We start from the raw sequence: 24,250 nt of genomic DNA on the forward strand, positions 1-24,250 counted from the left end.
TAATAAATTAACTGATAAAAATTTAGTTAGCAAGCTGACAAACAGAATGAAGGGCATATCAGAAATGTAATGGTAAATGGTACAGAATTTTAAAATTATTTATTCAAATCTTGGTGGTATCACTGAAGGGCTTCTGGTATTAATGACAGGAAAAGTAACAAAGATAAATGAACAGCGACAACAACTGCATTACGTTACCTGTATTCAGCAACATTGCAACCTATTGTAAAATGAATAAGCTACTAGCCACTGTCAAAATTTATTTTCAGATGTGTTTTGGACACATGTCTCTTCCTTCATTGTACTCTAATGTGTGCACATAATTCATAAGTATGTAATTCTAATTTAATATAAAAATGACTTTAATAGATAAAACATTTCTAGAAATAATTTACTACGAAAAGGGTCTTGTTTATCATGAAATAAAGCTTGGTCACATGCTTGCATAGATCTGATCCAGAAATGATTGTCAAAGGGAAATTACACAATCATTCTTGCAAGAATGAAACACTGCTGTAGCCAAAGAGGCAAAAAGGGAAGTCCAGTTACCGCAGTTTTGACTGTATTTGTCATATAAACATACTGCTTCATTTGTAGAGTCAGTGTTTCAGTCATGCTACAATCAACAGCTGACTTACGAAGGATTAAATGACATGCACCCTTTTAACATTGCCTAAATCAGCCATGGACTGGAGCAGGACTGATGGTTTTTATGCAAATGAAGCAGTGTGTGGTTATTACACAGCATAAACTGTAAATATAACCTATTACTCACAGGTATGGAATGTATTCTCACCATATAGTTGAGGTATTAAACAGCACGATACATATACTATACTAAACTTTCAAATTTCAAACTAAGCTTTCAACTCAGTCAGGCTGCAGCATTACTGTGTGGTTATCTCTGTATTATGCAGAAATTTCCAGTTTCATGTTAATACTTCAAAGAACAAGAAGACAGAGGAATCAAAGTCACTGCAGCTATTTATCTCACAATGGTTTAGAAGGCACTCTTACTAAATTTTATTTTCTAATCTTACAGTAGTAAAAAGTGATCACTATTAACAATAAATTCTAAAACTACAAAGATAACACTTAAGAATGAAAAAAGTTGCAATTATATGAACGAAAGAATTTGTAACAAATTTGTAATGTGCTAACTGCTGAATAGAGAGAGGTCGTCTGCCAGCAATACAGACCATTTTTGTATATTGCTGAATCGCATGCCTGTTGGTGACGCATAATTGAGGAATGAATGATCACATGAGGAATGAATTATCACAACAGTCCAGATGGCAACAGCAACAACACAGGCCTCCTGGGGTCACATCATTGAGAACCAAACAACAGTCCAGGATGAAAACATCAGTGGCAACAGGTAGTCATCATGAGAAACTATGGCAGATGCTGTAGTGACCAGCTGTGTCTGTGTCATCAACAGGCATGCTTTTCAGCGCCAGGAGAAGGCATGACAATCGCAGCACTACTCGCATCTGCAAGGTCATGTCTGTAAGTAGGCCGTGCAATTTAACACCACTGCTACAGTATTTATGACAATGCATGGCCACAGCCAGCCAGATCAGTCACAGCCATTGAAACAGTTGTATTCTGCAACAGGTCCCCGACAGTGCAGCTGCCAACTCTGGACTGAGTCCAGCTGCCAATCTAGGACCACTTCACCTGCACCATCCTCTAGAGCAGCCACCTAGTCAACCACGAGCCTTCTCCTTATTGAGCTGGGCCTCTGGGGGCTCTGGCCTTTGACTTTTTCTCCGTCTTCACCTGCACCATTCTCCTGAGCTACCAGCCACTCTACTCAAGCCTTAGCCTCATCAACCATGGTCTCTGATGACTCAGAGCTTCGGACGTGGAATCGAACTATTGTAAACTTTATTACTGTGAACATCTGATAGCAGCCCAGCCTGTAGCCTGACAGCATGTAGGCATTAGACTATGACTCTCATAGCAGATGCATACTTAGAAATAGTCATCAATTAACAAAACTATCATCAGACTGTAGTACAGCAAATTACATTCAGAAGTTGCTTTTTGTGTTGTTCTATGACCAATTCAATGACAACCCATGTGGCTATCGCAGTGTCTTTATTTCCACTATTCCTAATAAAGGGTGTGTTACTTGCCTACTTGGGAGCTTTTTCTTTTTATGTGCACTGTTCCCAGTCACAATGTTAACTAGTCAACAGGATCCCCAATGTAACTTTGAGAATTTATCATTTAGAAGAAAAACCATGTCCTAAGAAGAGAACAATTCTGGAAAAGTCACCTTTTCAACATTAAAGAGTTTTCTCCTTCCTCTCAGATTAGATTTATGTTTTCAGCTACACACACACACACACACACACACACATTTATTAATAGAGCCTTCACCTTCGTGATGACATTTTATGAGTAACAATTCAACTAATGGACCCTTGTGATAGCAGTTGTTATACACAGCTATATTTGCTGCAAGAATAAACCTTTTGAGAATAAACACTCATTATATTACAAGGTAGCAACAAAGAAAAAACTTGTGCTGCAAAACTTGTTACTGAGCATGTCATTTTATGCGGGAACAAGGCAGTTTTACGTGATGTGCTTTGAACTATGGTTGCATAAAATACTAGTAGAAGTTGGGCTTCAATTAGCAGCTTTATGACACTACCAATCCTCAGCAAGAAACTGGGCAGTAGCCATTAACAAATGGTTTGGTACTCCAATATGCTTTGCACTGTTTGTGTTCTTATTCTGAAATGAAGAGAGTACTTCTGGTGCATCACAAGCTCAATTGTGACTTTCACAAATACAGAAGCAATTGTCACCCCCAAGGGCCCTGTGTCAGTTCTGCTTACACAAAACCACACGACAAGGGTCTTTGATGGAAGCACTGTGGGAGGGTGACAATGCTTTCCCCAACACAAATACACTAACCTCCGGTGATCTAAGTTCTGCTTTGATGATAAAATCTTCTCAGGTTGACAGCCGAGTCAATGTGTTGTTTTCCAGCAACGTTTCAGGAAGTTTCTTACTTGCCATCTTCAGGCAAAGTGTCAGGTTCATGTCTTGTCCGGATCTTTATAGCCGCTGGACCACGGGCATCTCTGCATCCTCGGCACCGGTCGGGCCAATCGGTGCAGCAGCACATGGTGGGGAGGAGCCGCGCGCGACGGGTCCTCACATCTCGTCTCGGTGTGGCCTGTTTATTCCATCCGCCGCCACCAACCTGCCTCAATCGGTGCGCTCTCGGCTCATTCTTGATAATGTGTTCCATGCACTGCTGAGTTGGAAGCCACTATCTCGATTGACCATGTTATCACTGACTCGTATCTCCACTGCCTTTTTAATAATAGAGTCCCAGAAACCTTTCACTCTACACAGTCTCTTGGTCTCTTCAAATTGAAACGTGTGTTCTTCACTGAGGCTGTGCTCCGCTACCGCGGCTTTTTCTGTTTGTCCGAGGCGGATGCTTCTCGGATGTTCTGAGATGCGTTGTGTTATGCAACACTGTGTCTGTCCGATATATTGTTTCCTACATTCACAGGAAATACTGTAGACACCCGGTGTTCTTAGACCCAATTTGTCCTTCACTGAGCCCAGCATATTTCCAATTTTTGCTGGAGGATGGATGATGGTTTTTATCTTGTTCTTCTCCAGTATCCTGGCAATCTTGGCCGTGGGCGGCCCTGCATATGAGAGGAACAGCAGACCATTGTTGTTCTCTTCTTCCTGACGGTCCTTCTCCTCTTCTTCTTCTTCTTCTTCTTCTTCTTCTTCTTTCCTATCTTGAGAGCACATCTAATTTGAGTTTCGGTAGTGGAGATACGGGTCACAGTGATAACCTGGTCAATCGGGATAGTGGCTTCAATCGCAGCAGGGCGTGGAACACAACATTATCAAGAATGAGACGAGCACAATGATGCAGGCAGGTTGGTGGCGGCGGATGGAATAAACAGGCCACACCGAGATGAAACGTCAGGACCCGTCGCGCGCGGCTCCATAACATTATCAATTGACTTTTCCATGTCTACAAAGAATAAGTTGGTTTAGTTCTCCCTATTTCCTTTTTGATAAGAAGTCTCAGTGCCAGAACTGCCTCTCTTGTTCCTCATGTCCCCCTACCCTGTTATGGTGTCCATAACATAAAAAGATCTGTCTTAAATATGGCATCTCTCTACATCTGACAGATTTAACATCTTTATTTTTATAGTTAAAACATGTTAGACCTCTGAATGGCATTAAAATACATTGTCTATGCCATGTGAGACACACAAGTACTCTGGGTTTCAAATACAAGGTTGTAAGCTTAAAACAACAACATCTGGAATAAAAATTTATGTTTTTAATATCTACAGTCAGCAGACATCTTGATAAAAAAGATCACTGTACAGGTTTGAACAACACAAGCCCTGTTCACTAGCAACTGAAATTAAAATCATTAATTAATAAACCTCACATTAATTGTCAGTTCCTATCAAATTTATCTGATTAACAATAATAGTGATGTATTAAATCTTCTACCTTTAAACATGATTTCATGGACGTAATTACAACATTTAACAGATTCCCGAAGAAAGAAGAGAATAAAATCCATTTCTAATTCTGATTATTTTACGTAAGTAGTGCAGGGGGCGGGGGCGATTCTTACTTGTTTCCGTCACATGAAAGTGATTTAGAAGGCATTGTCCAATGGAATTAATTGTATGCCTTTGACTTCCTCAAACCCAAGAACAATTTCCATAAGCCAGGATGAGGATTTTTAGAGCTTAATGTGGAACACAACTAGACAACAATTTTTCATTTTTTTATGTATAAAAACCACTGGCTGGAGTCAAAGTTTGTAAAAAAATTATTGAATTTGCAGTTTTTACATTCATCCATTAAGCAACCATAAAATGAAGACAGTAACTGGGTGAACACTCCTAATCATAGTTCACTGAAGCCAGGATATAACTCATGTTACTTTTAAGATTAGAGATGAAGTATTTGTAATACGCTTAGTGGACCTCAGTGGCTTGTTGGAAAAGTGTCAAGCTACAAATTGCATCATCACAATTTGGATCCCTGGCCATTCCTATGATTTTAATCTGTCACTTATCACTTTTTTCACCTCAAGCAATGATTGTTGATGTGGAAAATACCGAGTTGCACCATTGTATCAATATTAAATTGTAACTCCCTCTATGAATGGCTGAGTAATTCAATTCAAAGATCAAGAAAGGCAAAGGCATACCACCTCCAACAGGACCATGCCTTGTAAAGGACTGTAATGGTTGCATGAATCTTTAGTGGACAATAATTTCACTTTATTTAACGTTAGTCATAATTTAAGAGGATACCAAAGGCACCAACAAGGAAGGTAAGGGCAGGTACTCTAAGCAAATTCATGTATATTTTCCACAATAAAAAAATAATGATGAGCTACATGAAAATGGTTCAAAGGTTCCCAAAAAAAAAAAAAAAAAAAAAAAAAAAAAAAAAAAAAAAAAAAAAAAAAAAGGGAGAAAAGAAAGAAAGAAAGATCATTGATGATGAATAGGAAGGATTTGCTGATGCCTTTTATCTTAATCAGTCTACGAAACCATGGAAAAACTAGGGGTTGATGGCCAAATGAGGATTAGAAAATTTCCCCTGCCAACACCAAGTCTAGTGGCTTAACAGCCTAATTAGAAAGTTTTCAAGCTGGGACTGGGAATAATATGCACTCAAATTTTGCAACACACATGAAATGTGTGATACAATTAGAAGGCTTTGATAGTTTAAAGAGATGAGATGTAAGTTAAAATACTATAATACACCAGGTTATTTACATTAATTTTTAGTGACGTTCAGATTTTTTTTAAAAAAAAGCACACTCCAGATATACACATTAAAGCTTTTATTTTATGACTGATTTAGTTGCTCTAAAATAAGAATTTCTGCTGCCATAATATAAATTCAGTAATAAATTCATGCTCAACATGTTCTAAAACTTATTCATCTTTCATAATGCCCTTCTCATAATTCCCCCAAGTTAGCCTCTGAAAGACTTTTTGAAAATGTTAATGTGAGGGTGAAGCCAAAGTCCCATACACCATCTCAACTATTCTGGTAGATGTGTGCTATCTCTTTCTTCAGAAACCTAGTGACATTTTATTTCTTTGCCTATCAGTTTATCATGATATATTTCATGAACTACCTATAAATGAAATCCTAATTAATCAAATAAATAATTTACTAGTGATCTTGGCTTTTTGAAGTTTTTATTCTGAGTTTATACACTGCTGATCACCACCATTCTGGCAGACTGTCAGGAATGTATCCTAATTAATGCCTCTCATTTATGGCCACATTACCACCACAGATGATTATCTTTTCCATTAGACTTACAGATGAATAATACTATTTTCTTATAGCACTCATTTTCTTCAATACCATTATCGACACCTGCTTAAACACTTCATTTAGCAGTGACACTTTTAAACTCATTCCAAATTAAACTCTTAAGGAATTTATCTCCATCTAAAGCTATATTCTGCAGACCACCTTTTTCGAGGTGCATGGCAGAGGGTACATCCCATTATACAAATTATTAGGATTTCTTCCTGTTCCATTCCCATGGGGAGCACTGGAAGAACGATTGATTGAATGCTTCTGTGACTGCAGTAATTATTCTAATCTTATCCTCAAAACCCTATGTGAGTGATATGTACGGGATCGTAGTATATCACTAGAGTTATCATTTAAAGCCGGTTCTTGAAACTTTAATAGATTTTCTCTGGGTAGTTTTCGTCTATTTTGAAGAGTCTTCCAGTTCAGTTCCTTGAGAATCTCTGTGACACTTTCCCATGGATCAAACAAACCTATGACCATTTGTTGTGGCTTCTCTGTATACGTTCACTATCCCCCGTTACTTGTATTTGGTACAGGTTCCCACACACTTGAGCAATAGGCTCTCAACTATCACACGAGTGATTTGTAAGCCATTTCCTTTGCAGACATTTGCATTTTCCCAGTATTCTACCAATAAACCTAAGTCTACCACCTGCTTTACCCACGATTTAGCATATGTGATCATTGATTTCAAAAAATGGTTCAAATGGCTCTGAGCACTATGGGACTTAACATCTGTGGTCATCAGTCCCCTAGAACTTAGAACTACTTAAACCTAACTAACCTAAGGACATCACACACATCCATGCCCGAGGCAGGATTCGAACCTGCGACCGTAGCAGTCGCGCGGTTCCGGACTGAGCGCCTAGAACCACTAGACCACCGCGGCCGGCATTGATTTCATATCCCTTCGAAGTGTTACTACCAATTGGTCAATTCCTATAGAGACTCATTATATTCATGACTCAGTAGTATCATAGTCATAGGATACTATGTTTTTTTTACTCTTTTTTTTTGTGAAGTGCAAAATTTTACATTTATGAACATTTAAAGCAAGTTTCCAACCCACCATTTTGAAATGGTATTAAGATCTGATTAAATACTGATGCCGCTTCTTTCAGATAGTACTTCATCATAGATAACTGTATAAACCACAAAAAGCCTGATGTTACAATTAACACAGTCTGCATGGTCAGTAATATACAACATAAACAGCAGGGGTCTGGCCTCTTCTGCTGCTCCTGTATGTTAGAAAATTACTCATGTGGATTACATACTTTGTCTTACAACAATTATTATTTATATCACGCAACGTTGGGTTTCACTGAGCATTCTACACAGATGTTTCATGAAAGCAGTCAAACAGAAACCAAGGGGCTTGTAACTGTTAAAACAACTTACCTCAATGAACGTTTCATACGTAGATAAGAGGGATTCCATTGCTTCTGGCAGTCTTTTCGAGAGGCTCAGAACTGTCTGAGAACTACCTGTGAAAAACAATACTCAGAATAAATGTTTATACTACAGTGTGCTACAGGAATGTTTCAGAAAAATCAGAGAAAACAAAGTATACATAACAAGAATTAATTTAAACATACAATGAATCGAAAATTATTGCCATTAATATGATAGTTCATCATGCATAGAAGTACTATTTATATTGCGGAGCAATAAAATTGTGAAACAATGAAGAATACCAAATAATGAAACTTTACTTGTGTGTGTGTGTGTGCAGTATAGTAGGGAGAATACATAATTTAGTCTGTAAGTGATTTGGGGGTTAACAGGGTGTGAAATTTAGTACACAGAGCTGAGACCTCCTGCAGCAATAATATTGCTCTAATCCCACTGTGCACCAAGTCAAACTTCACCCTCTGTATCAAGACATATCAGTGCAGCACCAGAAACATGTGGTCTTATGTTATCTTGGTGAAAGATCATGGAGACTTCAAAGCTAAATCACAATCCCTGCCTCAACAAATCATAAATGTTTTGGTTACTGTCCACATTAACAGGTTTGCAAACAAAAGATGACAATGTTGCCTACCTAATGGCACCCTGTACCATCACCCCAGGTGCTGAGCCAATATTATGATAATGATTGCATGCTGGCAACATTCATTCTCCTGCTGTACGTAGACCTGGGACTCATTTGAAAATATATTGTGCCACTCTTGTGTTCAGTGTTGTCATTGGACGCACCAGCAATGGCCCGTCTCTCTTTGCTGCTGCATCAAAGGAAGCCACAATAATAGTCACTGTGCAGACAGTTTGTGATGCTCCAGATGCTATTACACTGTCCCTGTGGATACCTGTATTGCTGCAAACAAGCCATTACCTAACTCAAGATGTAAGACATGCCTGTATGATTCTATACAATCGAATGAACAGTATGTTTGTACTTTATGGCACTAGTCGTGTGGGGCAGATGAGAACCTGCATGACACTAAGTATTCCTCTACAAAACCCTCTGATTCCATAATCACATGGCAGAATACAGCACACACTATCTTTTTGGGTGTGTGGTACCAGCCACTATCTCGTCAACCATGCTATCGAATACACACGATGCCAGTTGTGCCACCCCGTTGCCTACAGCTGCCGCTGCGGCACGAAGGTACTGTCACAAATGATTATGCTGCTGCCAATGAGATGCAAGCATCCCCTCTCCAAAGCTCCAGCAGCAGGTACACTCAAGTTTGAACATTCATGCACTGACCCCACTGTGTGTGTTTGCCAGCTGAACACCATTTACAAACTTTCAAAGTGGCCAGGATTCAACATCATCTGAATAGACATTCTATTGAAGAGTGACAGATTTATGAATCTTTTGCATCTCTATAGATTTCTACATACAAATCTCCTGTTAGCAGCTGATGCTGCCATTACAGCAACAAAGTTATGTATTATTTTTACTATTTGATATCAGATATAGAACAAATTAATATCCGGCTTATCTGTTCACAAATAGCCTCACTCCTGTATCCACTAAAGAACCACACAGCATGCAAAGGAAGTTGCAACAGGGTGTAGTAATTCTGTGAAAGATATGGGAAGGCTTTCAGTGCACTATGTGAGGGACTGTTCATCACAGCAGATGCATCATTCTAAGTTCGCAGGACTGTACAGAATACATCTTTTGATGTGGAAGTAATGGTAGCTATTGAAGATATGGTATTGTTGGTTGCTGGTGGGTTTGATATATACATATCTAACTGAAGCAGATATCAATGCCAAGGGTGGTGGCTCATTTGAGGTGAAGAAGAAAGAAGAACGTGTGTCTTGGCTTTGAATCCATATTATGACCACAACCATTGCTACTACTCCATGCCTTCACTGTGCGATGAATTGGTATCTTTACTTTTAGTCCCCCATTTAAACAGCTGTTTCCTCAGTAAAACATCTGTGTGAAACATTTTCTTTAAAACTTAACATTTTGTTCGGCCAGAAAATCTTAAATGAAACTGATCATTCACACAGAATTTAAATACCTCAAGCATGTTGTATTGTTTGAAGAGGGATGCTAGTAGACCAGAGGCACAATTCACAATTTGTACCCATTGAAACATCAAACAACATAGTGCTCCAAGTATGTTACAAGTAGAAAGAGGCAATTTGCTTCACGACTGAAGTTTATCTTTCTGATAATTGTATGAAAATCATGTTTACGCCATAAAATGAAATTGTTCTAGAGCCATAGAACAGTTATTAATTTGTATGAAAAAGTAAACATGAATCTGAAGGTTGGTTTGAATGCTATGCTGCTTTACAAGGCATGGTCCTTTTTGAGGTGGGATGCCGTTGCCTTCCTCCAACCTTTTAACCGGCTCACCCAGCCAGTGACAGGAGCACCTACAGTTTAAGAGTAACTCCAAACCACTGGTCAACTCAGCATTTGTCACACTGACAAACAGTGCCAGAGGTAAAAAAGTTAGAAGGGATAGAGTAAAATCCTAAGAGTGAGTGCAAAATGAACCCATGACCTTTGGGCTAATCTGTATACAAATTCATGAAACTCATCAATATCTGTTTCTCCATATTCCTTGTTGAATAAAACTTATCTAACAAGGAACAGAAAGAGTAGAAATATGCATGCACAATAAATGGAATATTAGCAGACTCATGTCTTATGCTTCAATAAGAACAACACTATAAAATAAAAGATATTCAAGACTTTATTAACTGTTAAAAATAATATCCATTAAAGTATGGTACATCCAAGACCTTTGACCTGTTACCTTTTATATGTCAAAGTGCACTGTGATTCTCTCCTTTACAAGCCTTCATGTCTGTATTTAACTCTAGCTCAAGAAAGGATTACTCCAGAAGCTATGGAGTTTCTCTTTCTTTTTGTAAATGCCTGTTGACAACTCTACTCTTATGCTTCTTGGCGAGATGTCTCCTTTAATCCAAGAGTATTTACATTCTGCCGGCCGCGGTGGTCTAGCGGTTCTGGTGCTGCAGTCCGGGACCGCGGGGCTGCTACGGTCGCAGGTTCGAATCCTGCCTCGGGCATGGGTGTGTGTGATGTCCTTAGGTTAGTTAGGTTTAAGTAGTTCTAAGTTCTAGGGGACTTATGACCTAAGATGATGAGTCCCATAGTGCTCAGAGCCATTTACATTCTACTAGAACCTTCCTACAACACTTATACAAGTCCTTATTGTGATTTAATATCACAAAAACCTTGATAAAGGAAAACAAAAATGAGAAACGTATTAGAGGAAATGATGTACTAAGAGGATAGCTGCTTCTAAACAACTCCACACTAATGGATGGAAAACTCTGCAAATTCTGGAATTTAAAAAAAATTAGCAGTTGATAGGACTGGTAAGTGTTACACAAAGATGTACAATTTATGTAAAAGCACACATTTTAAGTTAGACTCAGAATTTCTGATTTTACACATCAAAATCATTTCTCCAAATTTTGACTGGTCAAGTCAAATCCAACAATCCAGTAATTTAATCTAACAAAGCTCAATCCACAGCTTTTATTTCATGTAAGGTCTACATATCAAAATCTATCATACATTACATCTCAAAAACCCTCTACAGCATTGGTAAGCAATGTTCACTGCAATGAAACCCACAGATTGTGTAATAGTAAAAGTGTAACACAGAAGTTGGACAGAAAGAAAGTATCAGAATTTTTATGGATTAGCATCCAAGCCTACTTATATGAAAAGCACAAGATATTTTTAAGATGACTAATAAAGAATATTAGCTGGTACTGGTGGTTCTCATCAAAATTGTACAAGATAATAAAACTCTGCAGTATCTGTGTAGTATCATTGCATTCAGATTGGTTATCTTTTTACCAGATGTGACTACACCATGCCATCCACCATAAAACATTTTTTGTACATACTGCAGCAGTTATAAGACGAACTATAACAAATGAACAACGTTCAGCAGGTCTCCAAGGATTGAAGATCTAGCCAGAGACTGTGCAGCCTGCCATCACAGCTAAGTACTCTTGTGCCAGGCTGTGGGTGTTAAATGCAGAGGACTGTATTTTGTCAGTGGCACAAGATGCACATTATATACACAGCCAGCTGCATGCTTCTGCAGTGAGCAGCCAGATGTATTTTCAAGATAAAATTGATGCAAAGGCCACAATTTTTGCAGCATAATGTCACGGCATCCAGTCTTCTGCAGAGCCTGAAAATATTCTTGTACCATGCACAATATAGCAAGGAAAATCAAAACAACGTCTTTGGCGAATAATATTATACAAAGAGCATAATATCTTGTTATACTGAACTTTATAGATAAATATAGTTGTAATACTGTTTGTCAACAGCAAAATAATTTTTTAACTTCATTTAGATGTAAAAATAGTACAGTGATAAAGCGTAAGTAGGTATTGATGCAGTTCTATACAGAAAAGAGTCTGCCTCTCAAGAAATTTTATTATGATGCTGCTGTACCCTCGCTGTTGCTCATATTCATTGCACTTGATAAGCATATTGCAATGCTTCAATTTTAAGCCTTGGAGAATGAATTAAGTGACCACTGTCAGCTTCCTGCATTTTTTCAGCTTTAATATTACGGGGTTCACACTTTGTTCGCAGACCAGAGCTCATGGAGGAGTGTTTCCCCCCCCCCCCCCCCCCCCCCAAATTCAGCCTGGTCCAGCCTGTCTGTTTGAATATGAGCTTGGGAGCACCTACCTGCCCGTGGGGCACCACCTCTCAATGGTGGACTGTGGTTGTATTGTCTTTTATTGTATGGGGACAATGATGTGGTGAGCAACTGTACAAGTGAAGGAGCCAGACAGGGTGTGACATTACATGGAATGGCAGCTGCACTCCATATCCCACCTCGGGATCAGCTGTTTGTGAAATCACTAATTCTACACTGTCCAGTCACATTAATGCGACTACCTGTCAAAAGCCAGAATAACCCCCTTTGCAGAGCTGACTGCTGCGAGACGTGTAGGGAGAGAGTTTACCAACAGGCATGTCAAGCCACGCCAACTCCAGTGCTGTGGCCAGCTGCACTAGGTTTCTCGGTTGAGGATCCAAGATGCAAACAACCTGATTGAGGCAGTCCCACAGATTCTTGAATTGGTTTAAATCCGGAGAGTTTGGTGGCCAGGGGAGTACAGTAAACTCATCTTGATGCTCTTTGAACCATGCATGTTCACTGTGAGCTGTGTGACGCATGACATTGTCCTGCTGGTAAAGGCCATCATGACGAGCACAAACTGCATGTAGGGGGTGAACATTGTCAATAAGGATAGATGCATATTCTGCTGATCCACTGTGCCTTCCAGAATGATGAGTTCAACCATGGAATGCTACAAAAACATTGTCCAGGCCATAAAGCTCCCTCCAGATATCAGGGTGTTTTCTTTCAACATTTCACACCATACACAGCAACAGCATCTGTCCAATACAGCATAGATTGTGATTCGTCTGAGAAGGCACCTGTTGTCACTGAGGGGACATCCAGTTGGTATTGGCGAGCAAACTCCAGAATTTGTCGCCAATGAACAGTAGCCAGCACAGGTGCATGAACCAGGTGCCTGCTGCAGAGGCCCACACACAGTAACAATCGCTGAATCGTCATTTCGCTAAACAGTCGTTTAGGACACACAGTTGGTAGCCCGTCAGTTCATCTGGGTGGTCAGTTGCTCAACAGTTGCCCCTCTATTCGCCTGTACACATCTCTGCAACAATCATTCACCCATATCACTTATTGTCTATCGTGCACCACAGCTACCTCACTGCCAGTTTTGGATAGCGTCATTTTGCCATTCACGGTATACTTTTAACCGTGGCAGCATGTGAACAATTCACAACTAGTCATTTCGGAAATGCTTCCACCCTTGGTCTGAAAGCCTATGATCATGCCCTTTTGGATGGCAGATAAATCACACTGTTTCCGCATTACGACTACAACTGCACTCGTTTTTGCATCCCCCTACACACACACTACATATCGTACACTGCTAGCACTGCCGCCCGCCACCAGTAAATGATTATTACAAGTTGATGTCGAACATATGCGGTGGTCACGTTAATGTGGCAGGACCATGTCTTTACATTTCCTTTCTATATGAAATTGGTCATAACTTCAAATTGAACATCATAAAAATGTAACACCTGGAAAGGGAACTGACGGCTGTGTGGAAGTGGCAAGCAGAACAAAATAACACGCAACCTTTGCAGAACTAACAATTGATTTTTTTTTATTTTTTGGTGAGGCAAGTGGCATTGTATCAAGGTGATATCATGTTTGTTGCAGTAATGCACAACAAACTCTCATTGTAGGATCCTGAAGCAATGAATTCTGCATTTTTTTTTTTCCTCTTCATTGCAGAGAACAGCTAGTCACCACAGTATATACACCCCAACATGCTCATGAACCCAGCTGTATTCTTATGTAGCTTTGGGAATGTTTCTGTCTTTACATTTTGTGAAGAATGAGACAAATTCAAGCAACTGTAGTACCTGTAGTTGCAAAATGTTGACTTTTTTAAGTCTAACTGCATTATAGGCAGCACATCAAAATGTTATGTGGCATATGGTACTGAACTAATGGGTATTACAACAAACTATCAAGATGATACAAAGTGTTAGGATGAAAGTAACATATGCCTTGAGTGCCTATACAACAATGCCATCAAAACTGTTAACTTGGGACGGGACAGGAAAATTCTGCACAAATGATGAAGTAAAAAATAACATGTAATCTGCGATATTTAGCTACATAATGTGAAAGCAGTATTTTTATGAAGTGTCACAAAATTTTGCATATTTCCCTGTACCTGTGTAAAAATATGGTAAAACTGGAGGGGGGGGGGGGGGGGGGGGGATGGGATGGGGGAGAGGGGGCACAGTTTATTAACATTGGTAACTGATAGTTTTTTAATACACATATTTGACTGACTATTCTTCTCAACTTCGTAGAATCTGGATTGGTTTCTTGCACAAAGAACTATGGCTCTAAACGCAACATCAAATGAGAATACCCTACTTGCAGTGATCTCTGTTCCAGTAACAATTTGTCACCGACTTATTTTCCGACACTTTCGCACAACGTATGGTAAAAAACATTTAATGTAGTGCCTCAACCTACATATTTTTGTAGCACAAAAGCATATTTATGAGAAGTATCAAACACAGCCCTCTAGTCATGTAAACACATAAATCAACAGTGTCTGATTGCCTTTCAACCTAACCCAGATCCCAGTATACGCAATAGGTCACCATCACCACAAGCATTAGTCATAAAATAGAAAAACTAATATTTAATAAATATTGAAATAAACATTCTCAGTTTCTACACCACAAACACGTTTGCATGACGTCATGTGTTTTGTGCTCTGATTGGCATGGATGCAAACTAAGAGGTGTCATATTAATGTCCATACTTGTAAAGTTTAAGTGCCGTATTTGATGAGTTTCTGATGTATATTGCACCCTACAAAACTGTGCAGTTTAACTGATGCACCACATTAATGAACTCCCGAAACTGTGCCTTTCTGGAGCAACTTGTTACACAAAAATATGGATAAAACCATTAACTATATTCCAGGTTAAAAGTGAAGATTGTTTCATTTTTGGGTTTAATATAAATACTGAAAAAACGTCAAATCTCATGGATGAAATGAGAAAACAACAGACCTCAAGATTAGAGATAAATATACTTTTATTACTACCACGCAAATAGTTTAAATCAAACAATGGAAAATCCAGGATGGAATGTAACAATATAATGAAAAGGATAGTTGCTATTCACCATATAGTGAATAGGCTGAGTCACAGAAAGGCATAACAAAAAGACTGTCAGAGAATTAGCTTTCTGCCAACAAGACCTTTGCCACTGTGGTGACGTATGTGCAAATTGCGTATGCAGGAGTGCATTCGTGTGCGTGTGCTTGTGTGTATGTTGTCTATTTTTGACAAAGGCCTTGTTGGCCAAAAACTAACCTTACGACAGTCGTTTTTCTTCTGCCTTTCTGCGACTCAGCATCTCCGCTATAAGGAAATGGTTTAGATTTAGACAATGTAAAATTAGAACTGGACGTGACTCAGTTGATGTTTTGTTGTGCAGTTCATCTTCTGCAACAGTAATGTGCAAAATGTTCATGAATTTGAATTGCAGCATCAAAAAACCTTTGATTGGTTAATCCAGTTACCACGAATGCATGTATGGGCTTACTGTCTTTTAGTTTCAGCAGCTGTGGGTTCTTTTGATTTTACTGTCCACTAGTACATAAACAGTGAAAACATTAAATTCCTTCTGCAATACATTCAGTAATCCCAACATCTGTTTCACTGATCCTGAAGAATACATACCATATAACCAGTATGTGGAATGCATTATCAACTAAATAACATGCTCAACAAAGCTGTGCACTGAATTGTTTCTTTTTGCATTGCTGACTATTTCAAGTTCTGGGTAATGCCTCATTTAAATAAGTTTGCAGCACAAACCTTGTCTCATCTACCAAAATATGAAACAGGAATGCCTGTACTAGGCAATGGCTTCAAATGCAGATTACTTTTCCATCGATGAATTCATTGATAAAATGATGAACTCTCAAAAAATAGCACTTTAACTGTGATGCAAATAACATCCTATACCAACTACCCTTATAAGAATGAGCAGGGGGAAAAATAGAAAGCAAATCAGTTTTATTACGGTACTATGATTAAGTGTTTTCCTCCTATACATACGACACAGTTCAGATATCCTCAACACTCTGAAACTCTTAAGAGGAGTTGTTCACCTCTGTTATAAGAGTGGATAAAGGCTTCAGCTGTAAAACATTAAAAATTGCCAAGCCTATTTGTTTCACAATTTCAGAGAGATTCCAATGTACCAATCAATAAGAAAAACTATTGTCTTGTGACTACCACCTGGAAAAAAACATAAAATTACTCTAATAAAACTAACAGAAAACCATGTCATGGGCCACCATGCAAAGCCGCATTCTGTCTTATTTACAAATACAGAAGCTACAGTGACGTTCACATTTGACAAGTGCAAAAAGAGAAAAATTACACTTTCTGATTTTCCTTCTTTTGTAGTTACAGTTCTATAGCTAAATGGTAGTTTCTAATGCTAGCCTGTGTACATTACAGTCTGATCAGATTGCAATGCACAATATATTCTATCAAAATGTCTACAACTGATTTCAGCAGAAACAACCGACAACAGGAAGTTCACACTTCTAAAATTAACTGTAATTTTAAAACAAAAGCATCTTATACATTACAGTAGAAATAATTTGACATTTCTTCACTTACTTTCAAGTGTTTTAACACTTCTGAGATTCATTTCCTGGTCATCAGTCTCAGTACCTTGTAAGTGTCTCCCACATTCTGTATCACATACTCTGCATGTAGCTAACTTCAGAAGCTGAAAATCAAAAACCACTGTTAACAGAACAGTAAAGAATGGTGCATTCTACAGTTACTACCCTATTACTTTTTACATACATTGCTCATAGTTTATGTAAGACTTTGCAACAATGTGAAAATGGAGTTGACTGCAAAGTTGCACACAAGTTAACTTACCTGAACGCCATAATTTGCAGAGCAGAAACATGCATCTAAAAAAAAAAAAAGAGTAAAATACTACACTACTGGTGCAGATCTTCAAGTCAGTACCAGGTCAATACAGTTAATATGCACAAAATATAAACAGTAGAACTCAAGTTTTAAATCATTTCTTCTTTTCTTCTAAATTGATAGACATATCAGTCAGAAAAAAGGGGGTCAGAACTGTTGCACTTATCTGAAGACTATTCAGTTAGTAATTTCTGGGGAAGAAACAATATTGTGTTAGGGCTGCCAACACATATGACACTAAATTATGAAGTCAACAAGAATTAGAATGCCATTAACAGTAGGTACCAAAAAGCCCATCAAGTATCGAACTTATTATATAATTAAAAAAAATAAGCCTTGATTGTAAAACAGAATATAATATAATTTATTAGCGGTGACAAGTTTCAATCTATACAGATTTGCAGACCATAACATAACTGAAAATTTAACTTTGGTTTTCTTAGAGAGAGATCATATGTCAACGGTATACAGGAAAGAGACATACATTACAATAAAATTCGAAGTATTTATACCCTTCAGTGATCCACAGAGGCACTGAACAGAACCGCACTGTATGCTGGAAGGCACATTCATCAACTGCTGAATACCGTAAAAGTGCTACAGAATATTCATCCACCACCTAACACATGACTAAAAAAGCCCCCAATGAGAATAAATTACAATGGTATCATATATAGTTACATCAAGAAATAACACTGAGTAAATTAAAAAGCTGAACGTTTTTAAGTAAGACAAAACACATCAATACTAATTGTGTTGTTATACATTAAACACATTTTAACAGTATAACATAATTAACAAAAAGGACAACCAATAGAAGAAGGTTACTGTAACCACAACTACCACCTGTGGCCAATACATGAAAATAATGAACACTGGAGTCTTTGTAAAGGAAACAAGACATCAATACAAAGATGTAATGAAACAATGGCAGCAGTCACCAGACAAATGGCCTCAGACCACTGATGAAACCTGTCTATGGCAGAGCAGTCACACATCCACATACACAGTGACAACAGGAGCTGTCAGTTGTCAAGGAGATGAAAGCATCAATATATGGCAATATAATGCCCACTGCCATGGAGATAGCCAGCCTGAAGCTTAACAAGAGAAGATATTTTGCCTCTAGATGACATTGGTCACCATAGGGATGAAAGGTATCAAATTATTTAGATCCATTTATAGTGAAATACCATACCAAAGGACCAGCTATAAACAGCAATATTGCATATAAATGTTTAAAAACTCGTGAGAAAGGAAAATTAAATTTAAAAATTCATTGAAAATGCCAGTAATATAATTGGCAAAATTTAAAATAGAAGATATATAAGATTAGAAAAATATTTAATTTCAAAGCATAGTATAGGAAATAAAATATTTGATTATTTCCTCTTCTATGCTACGAGGTTAGAGATTTTTTAAGTCTCATCTTTTTTTTTTATTGCAATTTTTGTCAATTATATTACTGGCTTTTGTCAATTAACTTTTAAATTTAATTTTCCTTTTTCATCAGTTATTAAATAATAATATAAAATGTTAGCAGCTTACAGCTGGCCATAAGGTATAATATTTTACTAGAAATGGACCCACATAGGTACAACATGTCATTAATTTACATCTTTCATCCCCATTGTGACAGATGGCATCTAGTGCCAAAATATCATACCCAAAGACATACATTTCTTGTTTAACTTCGAGCTGGCTATTTTCATGGCAATGTTTGCTGTATCGGCATACATCGATGCTTTTGCCTCCATGGTGACTGGTGGTGTCCCTTTTCACTGCATCTCTGGACTGATTTCTGCACTGTCACAGGCACATTTCATCATTGAAGTTGAAACCACTCATCTCCATGGTGACTGGTGGAATTATTTTGGATACATCTTTGCATTAATTTCCAGTTTCCTACAGTCACTGATCAAGGCTACGGTCTATTATTTTCACATATTGCCCACAGATAGCAGTTCCGGTCACTGTAACCATTTTCTATTGGTTGTCCTATTTATTCCTTCCACTATATTATTTAAATGTGTTTAATGCATAACACAATGAATAGTGACGTGTTTCACCTCATTTATATTTCCCAGCCTTTTAATTTACTCATTATTATTTATCAGTGTAATTCTGTATGATACCATCATATTTTCTTCTCACTAGGATCTTCTGTGATCATGGGCTAAATGATGGGTGGAGCTTCACCTTTTTACTCTATTCAGCCGTCGATAAATGTGCCTCCTGGAATACAGTTCAGCTCTGCTCTGCACCTCTGCAGATCACGCAAGAGTATAAATGTCTTCAATTTTATTTCAATGTATATTGCCTTTTCTGTATACTGTTAATACAAGGGTTATTATACAAGTACGGTATGATTGGTCGCAAAATGGAAACCATACTGAAAATCAAAAATGTTTCATTTGTACCAGTTAACTACACCTTCCAGCTCCTCACATACACTAAGTCACCGTTCCAACTTACAAGTGAATGGTCCAATAAGACATGTTGAAACCTACCCTGAAATTGCTTACACAGGAAGAAGACAATGAAAGAAATGCATTGCCAAAATTTTAACTGCTAAGGGGCACTGCAAGTATTTTGTAAAAAATGTTGAAGATACACATTTTTGCCAGGTGAAGAACAACTTATAACAGCGGTTTGTACAGCCCTGTCCAGCTAGTGTGCGACTCGGCGAATCACTCACACAGCGCCGCATAGCAGAATTATCCAGAGTTCATAGACACCAATTTTAAGCACCTAAAGTCTGGTTTACAATGGAGCAAATGTAAGGGAACACGAGTGAATGAGTATTTGCAGAAAATTCACTGCCATTCACTTGCATATGGGTAGAATCGTTTATACTACAGGAAATGGAAGAGAACACGAGGTAGCGAACATTGCCTATGAATGCTGTGTTATTAGTTTTTAGTTTACGGAGCTAATATTCGGTATACAGGATACACCTCTATCTTGTAAGAGCCACAATGTGAAATGTTGCTATTCAGTGAGGATTATTTTGTATGGCGAGTATAGTGTTCTTGACTGAGTATGCAAAATGGCGCAGGGAAACAAGAATTTAAATGTCTCAATTTGTATGAAAGCGTGACATGCGTGGAGATTGTGCCCTTTACACAGAATTGCATCTCCATCTCTCCTTAGCACTGGTCCAAAATTTTCCTCATATGTAGGCTGCCATTTTTCCCTGGCTTCTTGTTACCACTGAGGGGAAATTTATAAACATAACACTAATTACTGATGATGAGCATCATCTCAAGAGGTGACACAGCTAGCGTTTCCACTACGCATGTAAGGTCTAATGGTCATATTCTTTTTTTTTTTTTATTCCTCCTTAAAACAAAAATGGTCTAGTGGCAAACTGCATGCTTCTGATCCAGAGAGCACGGGATTAAATCCCATTCAGCCCATAACTTTTTCACTATGATTTTGAACCAAGCATTAACTTTTCACAGATGTTGTAAGTGGCCATGAAAGACATGTGGTTCGAATTCCACATTACCTGCAGGTCTCCATTTTCTGATTAGGTAACTGGGGAAGCTTAGGGACACGTAAGTAACTGCAGTGGCATCCAGTTGAAAAACCTGCAAGAGGCCTACCGGTTAGACCAGACAGAATTCTCTTTTGCTCGTGCTTGTTAGCTTATTTGCTCCAGTGAAAACCTGGCTTAAACTATACAAACATTCTTTTGGAATAGCTTAATATCAACAGTTCAATTCCTGCACATGTAATTCTAATAAAAGTGGCTAGTAGAGAAAATAAAATTATGGCTGTTTTTGATGTCCATCAATGAGGACTTTTAATCTGTTGAAATCAAATGTGTCATGCAGTACTACACTTTATAACAATTCCTGTAGGCCATTCCTTACAATAATGTTTGAATGTTGTACATTTGACTATCAGTGAAACAGTTCTTTGTTTATACCCTGTAGTCGTCACAAAAATGTAAAGTGTCTATTGAATGACAGAAACAAACATTTTTCTTGCACCAGGCACACCAGACAAAGGAAAAATTGATGCAGCCAGGCACTTCACAGTAACCACTAGTTTTATTTAGACAGAACTGGGATGGTGTCAGAAATGGTCCCGGCCACTGTTCTGCATATTGCGCTGCATACCAGGCATACTTTGTCAAATTCGAAAAGGTGAAGAAAACTGGTAATGCACAAATGAGTGGAACTTAAGAATACTCTTCTGCTGAGAAACCTGAAATGAGAGAGAGGTATCAGAAATTATGCTGTCTGATAATTTCCTGAAAAATGCTTTCCACTGCCAAAAAAGTTCTTTATCAAGAGGTCGAATCACACTAGTAGTTCCAGGCAGAATCCACATTACATCTACAGATTTTTCGTCGTCATCCACAAAAACAGAGGCATCGTTCTGTCCAGACCATGAATCCAACAAAACCAATGAATTAGTTTCTGTGGCTGGTAGGAATACCTTTTGAATGAAATGTTGAGAATATTTTTTTCCAATTTTTCCAGATTTTGATACGCTGATTACAAGATTTTTGCCCCTTGGTTCTTGTAACATGTGTGTTCTAAAAAGAGGTCTGATGACCAGTAGTTCAGTGTAACGCTCCATCAGTCCACGTCTTCTGCGGGTATAATCTGCCTCAGTACCCTTTAAGGAACTTATGTACTGGTCCTTGTGTTTTATTATTGTATTATTTATTACAATACCTTGTAAAGCCTACATTAAAGGTTATATATGTCTAGTTAATAGTTCTGGTCACTTTCGGGAATAAATCTAGCAGTGTAGTGTAATGTTTGGTACTAATTTGCCTTGTGGTTCTTGAAGACAGACATACAGCTGTAGAAACAGTAAACCACTCATACTTATCACTGGCATTATCATATATGATTTGTCACTGCATTCGTTGATTGGGCAACTGGCAAATCTGGCAATTTTCAGGTATTCTTTAATACTTTGAGTGCCTCTTAGCAGCTAAAATTTTGACGGTGCATTTCTTTCGTTGTCTTCTTCCTGCGTCAAAAATTTCAGGGTAGGTTTCGACATGTCTTATTGGACCATTCCCTTGTTAGACATTTGACATAGCGTTGTACCAACTTTCCAATACCCTTGTCATACAAGGCGGCCACCTGGGCTTTTCAAAAATTTTCTATGTTGGTCTGCAGCTCATTGTTATGTCAAAATGTTGTCTTCACAGCCAGCAGCTCATGTGAGCAGAGACAAAATGCTACGGGAGTGTCTTCACTGCATCTGCAGCAAGCAGCTGAGAATTTCTCAACAACAAGGACAGTTACATTATGTGGTCTGTATAAAATCAGGCACAATCTCTCAGCAGGCACCCATACTTGGCAAGAGACTATTTTCTAGGCATCTTTACACGCTGACTACGCACTCAGGACGAAGGAGCATTGTTACGCGATCAACAGACCTACTAGAGACACTGCCCAGCAGATCTGTACAAAGCTTCATCATACTTTCACTGTGGTTTCCATTTTGCAACTTATCAGACCTTAATACACAAACTGCCCTCATATGTTTAATAGTTTCTGATCTCCGTCTAAGAAAATTTACGTTAAATTTTCTGAGATACCTTAGGCTCTGAAGATAATCTGTACAGACTGAAACTGGTCAACACTAATAAATTATGTTCTGTTTCGTGATAAAGATTGATTGTTTCAATTATAATTAAATTTAGTTTGCTGTTACTCCAAATATGTTACAAAAATCATAAATTCTTACAGAAGCTTATTATTACATAAATTTATTTCTAACAGCTTGTCTGCCCTACCACCTGTTCCATTTTTATTTGTCTGATTTTCAAGACCAATTACATAATAACATGATTAAAATGAAAGACTGTTATAATGAGTGGTTTATGATGACCTACAAAGCTCCCACTGTTCAATGTGCATGCTACATTTAAATACTGCCTTTGTGAGTCTCTCTGGACCACATTGCCTACAGCATGTATTAGCAAAATAGTAACTAACTACTAAAAATTGGAGGCATTCCTTCATCCCTATTTACCATTCTGAAGAAACAATGAGTGGTCAAGGAAAGCCTGTTGTGGTATCGATACTTCCGATGCCACAGCGTAGGTGCATGCTCATAGGTTGGCACTACCAAGAGCGGATGAACTACGCCAACCACAGCTCCCTCTAGCAGATGCTGTGCAGCTCAACAAGCACCGCTCTGCTCTCTGCCCCATTTAATCAAAAGCAGACAGCCTGGATACATCACTTCAACTTCTGAGTGTTTGCTTGCTATTGAGACTTTGTACTACTTACAACTGGAATAAGGCTTCGAACCTATGTGCTCATCATCGCAAAGTTATGTAACCATTTATTAACTTGTTTTTTGCCTATAGTAAACATCTTTAATTTTAAACACAATACCGAAGTGCTTTACCTCTCCTGCTCCTACTCGCTTCCTTCATTCAGCCTATTTTGCAGGTCACAGGAGCAGACCCACGTGTCGCCTTCCAGCCGGTACACAAAATAATTGGCAACGAGGATCATTTTTCCTCCTCTTACCTATGTTTTTTGCTCAGTACTGCATTAGCTTTTTTGTGATATCCCCATGTGACTGTGTGAGTGTTCGCTTTCACCCTTCGCTATAAGACATTATTTTGTGTCAAAGATGGCTTCGCCACAGGAACAGCCTCCGCTGTCCAATCTTGTACGGTTTCAGGCTCAGCAAATGATGCAGCTGCTTGCTGCTGTAAATGGATTGGTCTCACTACAAACTGCAGCTCCTACGGCGCCTCCGACGCCCCCATCTGTACCACAGACATCTCCTACGGTGCCGTCATTT

At 38.4% G+C, this 24,250-nt stretch overlaps 1 protein-coding gene across 3 annotated transcripts in view; it reads right to left on the reverse strand.

The window, feature by feature from the left end:
- Nucleotides 1–24,250, reverse strand: part of LOC126184728 (uncharacterized) — a 171,079-nt gene that overhangs the window by 39,005 nt on the left and 107,824 nt on the right. For all 3 annotated transcript variants that reach the window (XM_049927265.1, XM_049927263.1, XM_049927262.1), the window contains 2 exons: nt 17,132–17,243; nt 7,771–7,856 (listed from right to left, as the gene is read on the reverse strand). In XM_049927265.1, coding sequence (XP_049783222.1) covers nt 7,771–7,856; nt 17,132–17,243 — 198 coding nt within the window. The remainder of the gene's footprint in view (nt 1–7,770; nt 7,857–17,131; nt 17,244–24,250) is intronic.

Source organism: Schistocerca cancellata, chromosome 4 (genome assembly GCF_023864275.1).
Source record: "Schistocerca cancellata isolate TAMUIC-IGC-003103 chromosome 4, iqSchCanc2.1, whole genome shotgun sequence".
NCBI classification, from domain to species: domain Eukaryota; kingdom Metazoa; phylum Arthropoda; class Insecta; order Orthoptera; family Acrididae; genus Schistocerca; species Schistocerca cancellata.